The following is an 8880-nucleotide window of genomic DNA, read 5'->3' on the forward strand; positions in this document are numbered from 1 at the left end:
ATGTACGCCTCAATGTTTTGATTTTATATTTCATGTGGCTATTGTGCCACATTAAAAGCATGGTTAGATAAGTTGAGGTTTGTGGGTGTAGCGTGTCAAACTACTATTGCGACGCACTGTGAGCACTAATGCTTTTCTGTGGCCAGTAATTATATAAAGCATATGATGTTTGCCATCTTTTATTGGATTCTGTAACATGAATCCATAGAAAAATAGAGATTTCACAGAAAATACTTTGAGGCTGTTCATTGTGGCTCTCGGTAATCTATTTTGCGACCTTGCAGCTCTTTCTACGTGATGTCAGATCTGTACGACTGTTCAATAACACTTTGCGTTTAATAGCCTTGCACCATGAAGGGTTCAGCGTGTGATTTATGCATGACTGGATCTGTGGCAGGAAGCAAATAATCAACGTTTTTTTTAACAAAACAAACTGCTTTCAAGTCTACACGTTGGGTTGTATTAATCAGATTTGTCAGGGTGGAAAACGAAAGCAGAACGCCTCATCCCCGTTTGCACACCAGTGCCTCCCTCATTCACTCCCATTTTGAAACAGATGTGTGAAACCAGCAGCATTTACGGTTGCTCAACGCCGCCGTGTGTTTGTCTCCTGCGTCCACCAGATGTTTGTTGTCCTCCTCCACACGTAAAAAAAACCCCCCAAAACAAAACCCTGAGAAAGATCCTGATAGGAAGCAGAACCTCGTCTCTCACCATCCACATCAGCATTCCACCTCGAATGCCCCGGACTCCCCCGGTCCGGTCCAGAGACAGCGCCGGGTGGGTTGGTGAATACCTCAGCGACCCAGTTATGCAACCGGTGGGATTGTGGGATTCCCGAAGTTGGCCGAGTTCCACCTGCATTCCCCGTGGGTTCAAAGTGTCACTTTTCACACGACCCACTCACACGGACGCACAAAGAAAAGCTGCCAACCCAAATCTTTTCCCCTCCCCTGACATGTTTAACACAGTCTGACCCACATAAAGAAAATCCCTATGTGAACTAACTTTCACATAGTTTAAGTCACAGCAGACTAACCTCTTGACCAGTTTTTGTCCAGAAAGGTAGAGATTTTGTCAAACAGGCGCGATGACGGTACAAATAACGTCCCATGCAGAGGAACATGATGTGACTGAACCAGATGTAAACAAATCATCTGATTATTTCTGAGTGGCTCCTCTGTATAACGAAGTACCATGTGAGAAACTGTTCCCCAGAAATAAGGCTGGTTTTCTGGTGGTCTTGGATCTAAGGGGGAGCTTGTGTAACCAGATTAGGGGCGGTTAGTTTTAGGCCTGAGGGTCATAGAGGGTCGGCCGGCTTTTACGCTGCCATTTTGAAAAATCTGTCCGGCCTGAAGCAGTCAAGTTCCTCATTCAAATGTTTGGGATGCTGAAACCACCTGGAAGCAACCCAAGTTGTTTCCATGATCAAAATCACAAACGGGTCTTCAAGATCTGATTACTGCTGAGGTGTAGGGGGAAAATGTGTTAGCAGTAAACATAAGACATGTATAATCAGAAATAAGTGACTGAAACTCAGATAGTGTGATTGAAGCCTCAGTAATGAATTATTTGAGCCACTATAGGTTTCATAACAACATGTAAAAGAAAATATGTTAACTACAAACAGCAACTTTTATTAAAAGTAAATCTTAAGGTGTCAATATTAGAATATAACACTTATTCTGACGGATCTAAAAACAGAAAAATGCCTACAATGCCCCCTAGTGGTCGAGTTCACACATCAGCAATTGAGAACAAACAAGAAATTAACTTTTGAATGTCGCTAATATTTTGAAGCATTGACATGTAAGTTGTTCTGTTTGCCTACTCCAGTTGCCTTTATTTTGTAAAGTGCTGCAAAGTAAGCTTTTTTTATTTTAAAAAAAAGGGCATCGTACCTTTTTCTAAGACAGAGGAACAAACATATTTAACTGAGTTTTTTAAAAGTTTTTTCTTTGTTTAAATAAATGATACAAAGATTTAAATACAACTCATAGTATTTATAGCAACTAGTCACTTTATACAGTCATGGATTAAGTGCCAGAAAGATATTGGCTCCAAGCAATAGAGAATAAAAGTTGTTCTCCATCACTTACAAACAGTGCCAGTTACATTTGTGTTGGTAGAAACACAATACACAATTTGATCACTATTTTGTTTTATGCAGCCACTGCACATTATCAGTTCAGCTTTACTGCTATTTTAAGTTGATTTATTTTCCAAAACACATTAGAGAAAATTGAAAAGTGGAGGAAAATTCTGATTTTATTTTGTAATTTTACAACTTTTTTTAAAAGTAAATAGTTCCTAGCTAAGTAAGGGACTTAAAAGATAATAAATATGGTTGAAACTAGATGATTTTTCCACAGAAAAGTGGATCTGGTGGTTTCGCTGAAGGCCGAGCGACTCTGTTTCTGTAGGTATCACAGTTGAAGTTGGTGATGATCTGCACAGCTCTGGATTCTGACCAGTAAATAAAGTTTATTTAGTTCAGAAACATCAAAACAACAAGAAGTTCAAGATTTACGTTTAAATTAAATCCAAGCTGAACATTACAGCATTCACTCCAACTGACCAGCAAATCGCTTGTGTTGAGTCGTTAACTTTACAGCAGTCCCTCACACAGGGCATGCATGTAGCGACAGTGAAGAGGAAGAACTCTCTTCTAACAGGAACAAGCCAACCGGAACCAGAACCGGGCTCATTACCAGCAGCCATCTGCCACGACCGACTGGAGCTGAGAGAAGATGGAGCAGAGACACAACAACAGGTCAACTGATCAGGAGAACTTTCCATGTTCGTGGAAATGAAAAGGAGAGGGAGAACGGTTAGGTGATGGCAGCATCATATCAGCCAATGCCCTTTTCCAGGAAGCAACCACAGCTAGTCAACAACAGACCCGGTGTAGCTTCTGTGGAGAGAAAAATAACTGAAAAAGTAAAAAGCTTTGTTTCTAACTAAACTGATTGACTAAACAGCACCACCTTCTGGCCTCTCTCCAGATCACTTCTGGAGTAGGGAACTGTTTCTGGCTTTGTTTTTTTCCCCTCTGTGGGCTGCCACCTTATCGTGGTGGAGGGGTTTGAGTGTCCCAGTGATCCTAGGAGCCGTCAGAGGCTTCGTGCCTCTATTTGGGTCTGGTCTGCTGGGGCAAACGGGTCCTAGGTGAGGGAGCGGACCAAGAGCAGCCCAAAGATCGCTTAGGAATATAAACACAGAATGTTCCTATTTAGAGATGGCGATATAGACAGGGTACCCTCTCACAACCAGAGCTACAGAAAGAAGTCAGAGTTTCTCCCAGTGTTTTATCAGCCTGGTGGGTTTTCTAAGATTTTGTAAGAACATTTTATTGTTTCCTCAAAAACAGTTTTTCTGCAGCAAACAAAAACCTCACCAAAAAATATTTTCACTGGCATAAAGAGCATAAGTGTATTAACAATATATTTGCGCCATATTGAATTACCCTGTTTTAACTCTCAATGGCATGAACCATTTCTATAAAATGCTATAAAAGTACTATAAAATGCAATATGTTAAAATATAATATGCCTGGAGGTTTTGCAAATGCTTTTGAAATCTGTAGCCATGGGGTTTTTTTTTCAGCACCAGATTTACTCTGGTGCTGAAGCTGCACCAGAGTAAATCTACTCTCCAAAAGTGCTTGTTGGAGTAAAAAAAAAAAACTCAAACAAAAACAAACCTCAACATTCAGGGACAATTAAAAACTGTTTATTTTTGGTATTCCTCAAAATCGTACCAGAAAACAGGATATAACAGAAGTAAAAAGACAACACAGGAAACCCAAAATCACCTTAACTTTAGAGCGAGTGCACAACAAAATGTTACTGTGGAAAGTGGGAACGTTTGCCAATCACCACAGTGCCGTGAAAAATTATTTGTATTTAAAGATTTCTTCCTTTTTTTGCCTATTTTTTTTTTTAAATCACTTTTACATGTTTCAGATGATCAAACATTTTCATTGAAAGAAAAGATAACCAAATTAAAAACAAAATTGTTTTCACATTATTTGATTTATTAGAGGGAAAATATGTATTCAAACCAACCCGGCCTTCTGTGATTATGGGTTTAAATAAGAGATTAGTTCATCGCTGAGATCGCTCTGATTGTCCAAATCCTCCCCCTCGTCTCCTCCCACCAGCAGGTATGTGTGCACATGCTTTTTTTTAAAAATAATAAACTATATCATCGCACTAGAAGGGAAGATTATTGTTTGTCTATAAAATATCTTTCAAGTTACTGAGATTTTGCATTTTCATTTTGCGTGTTTTAAGATTTTCCCAGACGTCCTTTTGTAATGTTTGTTAAATGTTACAATTGTTGAGACGGTTGATTTGAATTTTGTATTTTGATTTTGTTTGTATCTCGAAGAATTTCATTATGCCTTTTTTGTAATGTTTGTAAAAGTATGATTTTATTGTCATGTTTGTGGTGTGAACTCCCGGAAGAATAGACTCCACTATGATAAATACTAACAGGGACCCTTAAATAAACAAAACTCGTTAAATAAGAATAAAAAATAAGGTCTCTTTGTTTTGCTAAGGACTTTTCATATCATCCGGGCTTATTATTAAACGTAACTGGCTATTCTGATGACTTAAAAGGAATTTCAGAAACTTTGTATTTGAACTGAAATAATTAAGATAAATTAAATACAACGTTAACTTTCTATATGCATTTTTAAAAAATCAGCAAATATAAATATCTTTATAACTGTACAAAAACAAACTTAAATTGTCAACCAGTTGCTCCTTCTATAAAGTCATTCTCTTCATAAAACACTCGCCCTTCACTTTTTCTGAGCGTGGGTGCCCAGGTGGGATTTGAGGTGGCCGCTCTGCAGGAAGCCCCTCCCACAGACGTCACACCTGTACGGTCTCTCTCCCGTGTGGCTCCTCATGTGCTTCTTCAGGTGGCCGCTGTGGGTGAAGCTCTTGCAGCACAGCGAGCAGCGGAAGGGCTTCTCGCCCGTGTGGATCCTCATGTGGATCTTCAGGTCCCCCTTGCGTCGGCACTCTTTGCCGCAGACGTGGCAGCGGTGCAGCTTCAGCCCCGCGTGGCCCGCCAAGTGCTCCTTCAGCGAGGTCGTGCTCCTGAACAGCTTTCCGCACAGGGGGCAGCACTTGGAGTTCTCGTGGGACCTGCGGTGCACGTCGAGGCTCTCGGCGGACTCGAAGGTCCCGCCGCACACGGCGCACAGGACGCCGACGTCTCTGGAGTGGGCTTGGAAGGCGTGGTTCATCAGGAGGTGGCTGGAGGGGAAGGAGTCGCCGCACAAAGAGCACCGGTAGTCGGCTCCGGGTGAGTTCAGGTGGGATGAATCCGAGTCTCTAGGCGAGACGAAGCTAGACTGGCCCTGTTCCGTTAGGTCGGGTGGAAAAACGGCCGCAGCGTCATCTTGTGGAGGAGGTTTGACCTCTGCCGACTTCACTTCCTGGGGCTCCTGAAACTCGTCGGGTTCGGAGTTTTGAATCCAACAATGCCTGGGTGGTTTTGCATCTTCCTGCTCAAGCTCCTCCCCGACAGAAGCTTGAGGAAGATTTAAGGCATCTTCATTGACGCCTGGCTGGTGTTGCTCCTCCTGATCAGCAGCCCAGAGCTCGTCCTGGTCTTCCTCTTTAATGTGGTGAAGCTCCGGAATCCACTGGGCTCCCTCACGGAGCCGGGACTCGCAAGGCGTTTGGTCTTTGGTCTGAGGAACGTCTGAAAGAGAAAAGGAACCTTTTAGTTTCAAGTCCTCAATTTACATTCAACGCAATCATACTTCTTGAAAATATCAACCAGAAAACAAGGAATGTAGCAGCATATTCATATCCGCTGACGAGTTTGTTCATTTCCTGGTAAAACTTTATAAATGTAAGTAATAATCTTCACAATAAACATACGACAGCTATTTTTACACTGGTCCACATCCATGGACAGGCAAATGAATGGACTGATGGTGGTTTATAGGGAATCTCTGGCTCAATAGGGTTGAGAAGTTGTCTTTCAATCAAAGTTTTGGGTGTGATTCATCTTGTCACGTGTTGCTGTTACCCTGAGCAATGCATTTGTCACCAGGTTGCCAACTGAACTGGGCGACTAGATGGATGTGTAAAACCTTTAAGCAACGGACTCGAGCCTGGAATTACAAAAACCTTTCTTTGTTGTTTTTTGATCCAAGCATGGAAAATACCTCAACCAAATTCCACAGTTTCCGACCTGCACAAAAACCCTACAAATAAAACGGGTGAACCAGGTTTTGAGAATACAACGTCAGAGAAGATATAAAGAAAAAGAAAGAGTAACATCAGGCACAGAGGTCAACCAAAACACTTTCTCACGTAGCAGGAAACCAGGTGGCTGTTCTACCAGCTGGTCATGATGAGAAACAGGAAGCTTCACAACCTGAGGTACAGATAGAGTCCCAACAGCGATGGAAACCATCAGGATCTGTGATCCATCGGCTCTTCAATACTTTCTCTCTCCGTCATTCCATTGTGTCACATATAACTTAATACTTACATGATGATGAAAATATGTATATATTTCTTATTTAAAACTAAACACATTAGAAAATAACTCTAAAATCTCCTCACTGTAGCCAGTTTATTTCCACAGCTACACAGAGAGACATGCATCTACTGCTAATATATGGTAGAATTGTCCTGGATAATGATAAATATAATATTTTAAACATTAGGAGTTAAAGAGACAGTGTTGTACTATTTGTTTAGTTTTATAAATGAACTGAAGGGCTGGAATGATATCGGTAAAAGCCTAGAAATCGTGCAATAAGCAACATTTTGAAGCAGAGATACCCGGAGAACCGTGCTGGTTCTGTCGCTTGTACGGATCTGGACAGTGGTGCTGTTCCGTGTTTTGGACCCCGTCCGCCCCGTGGGGTCAGCAGCGGTGAACACACCTGTCCTCTGACTCTGCAGCTCCAGCAGCAAAGCTTGTAGCCGATCGATCTCCTGCTTGGAGTTGGACGCTTCTTCTTCGTATTTGGCGATCGCTCCTTCGAAAACCTCCAGGATTTCTCCGAGCACCGCCGTGAGCCGCTCGTTCACGAAGGCCCTGAGCAGCAGCGGAGACATTTTCATAAAGGTGTTTGTTAAATAAATTTTAAAAAAGTAACCTAAACGACCCCGTGTGGAGGTTAATAATAAAGCTGCTAGGGAGGGGAGAAAGGGTTTTTTTCTTCTTCGTTGATGTTTGACCCGAGCGGCTTGCATCTACAGCGTGTCGCTATCGCCCTCTTCTGGATAAAATAGAAATTGACACCGTTCCCTCTCAAGTCGCTTTGAGTGAACAGATCCGACCAGAGGCAACAAAATAGCAGATTGAACAGTCTGTGCAATTTATAAATCCTATTTTTCTTGCTGACATATGATTTATACAATTTCTCTGGCCTTCTGATCATTGGTTATAGCTCACCTGTTTTCATTTTCGACCCAAATATCTCAACAAATTACTCATTTAGTGGCATATCATCAGATGTTGAAAGGTTTATTTATTTTGCGTTCATGTGAATTTTATATTTTTTCGTTTCTATATTAAAAAATATAGAAAAATATAGATATCAGTAATTTGATACTGATACACATTTTGTAACATTACAAATAGAAACCTCAACGTATTTATCAAGGTTTTTTTTTTTTTTTTTTGGTAGACTTAAAGAAAGTAGCGCACGCGTGTGGAATTGAGTGGAAAATGAAACATGCGTTTATTTTTATTACTAACATTTTAAAAGTGTGGAATACATTTTCATTTAAAGCCATATAGTCCATATAGACTAACAGTTGGTACTCGTAGAAACCACATTTGCTTTAATAACAACTCCAATCTCTATACCAGCTTTGCACTTCTAAAACTGTGTAAAATTTACGCAAAATAGCTAAACAGTTAAATTAAAGGGAGATTCTATAACCAGAAAATCTCAGCATTTCAACAACTCAAAGCATCCAGCTACAGCTACACAGAACTGGTTTGAAGACAACAAGATTGACATTCTGGTTGGCCCTGTCAAAGCCCAGACCTCAATCTGATATAGAAATTGTGACAGGACTTGAACTTTTCCCAGCCGATCTCCTGCAGCAGGACAGAGCTTGAGCAGTTTTGTAAGGAAGACCGGAGTAAAACTGCAGCATCCAGTTGTACAACCTTGACTGAGGCCTATTCACACACACTCCAAAGATGTATCTCCAAAATACTGATTGGAAGGGGGCGAATATTTATTCAAACACATCTTTTATGTTAGTTTTATAATTATCATTATTTTGTAAAAAAAAAAAAAAAAAAAAAAAACTCTTTTTACTTTGACAGTAAAGTAGTTTTTCTGGTCAAAAAAGAATTTTCTTAACCACAAATGATTTATTAAAGCAATGAATAGAGTTTAAGATCTAAGGGGTGGAATACATTTTATAGACAAGAGCAGGTAATTGTACATGATCGCTTGCATGATGTGCAAAAGCATTTGCAACTTGCTGAAAGGAATGAGAGATTGATTTTTGGATGTGCAAAAGTGACATTGTGATTTGCAGACTGAACCAGTAACTTTCAGAATTTCAATTCTATTCTGAGAAATACCCCAAAGTGACTGCGAGGGGGAAAAAAGTAAAACCATTTATTACTTTAATCCCAGTTCACTGCTTTGCTGCTTTGTGTCGGTCTGTCACATAAAATAAAGATAACCCCCCCCCCCACAAAAATCAAAGCAGAAAATGAAACCCTGGTGTTCAAAAGAAAAATAATTCTCACACTCTGGTTTCCTTTGATGCAAACCATTTGGTGGGAACGCAAACCAGCGCAGGATCCCTGGAGTCTGCATGTTCTGACACGGGCGCATCCTTCTGACTCCCCACACTCAGTGAG

At 40.8% G+C, this 8880-nt stretch overlaps 1 protein-coding gene across 1 annotated transcript; it reads right to left on the reverse strand.

Moving 5' to 3' along the window:
• Positions 1-4291: 4291 nt before the first annotated feature.
• On the reverse strand, positions 4292-7218 carry LOC116712535 (zinc finger and SCAN domain-containing protein 2-like). Its single transcript, XM_032552338.1, has 2 exons — positions 6929-7218; positions 4292-5727 (listed from the first exon to the last, which is right to left on the reverse strand). The coding sequence occupies exons 1-2, from the start codon at positions 7107-7109 to the stop codon at positions 4814-4816; spliced, it is 1095 nt and encodes a 364-aa protein (XP_032408229.1). The 5' UTR covers positions 7110-7218; the 3' UTR covers positions 4292-4813.
• Positions 7219-8880: the final 1662 nt, after the last annotated feature.

Source organism: Xiphophorus hellerii, chromosome 22, assembly GCF_003331165.1.
Source record: "Xiphophorus hellerii strain 12219 chromosome 22, Xiphophorus_hellerii-4.1, whole genome shotgun sequence".
Lineage (NCBI taxonomy): Eukaryota > Metazoa > Chordata > Actinopteri > Cyprinodontiformes > Poeciliidae > Xiphophorus > Xiphophorus hellerii.

Bases quoted from the DNA above. Each gene is read 5' to 3' on its own strand.
- LOC116712535 (XM_032552338.1), bottom strand. From the start codon at position 7,109: ATGAAAATGTCTCCGCTGCTGCTCAGGGCCTTCGTGAACGAGCGGCTC. The intron at 5,728-6,928 runs GTGTGTTCACCG...TTTCTCTTTCAG, and splicing joins GCTGCAGAGTCAGAGGACAG to ACGTTCCTCAGACCAAAGAC.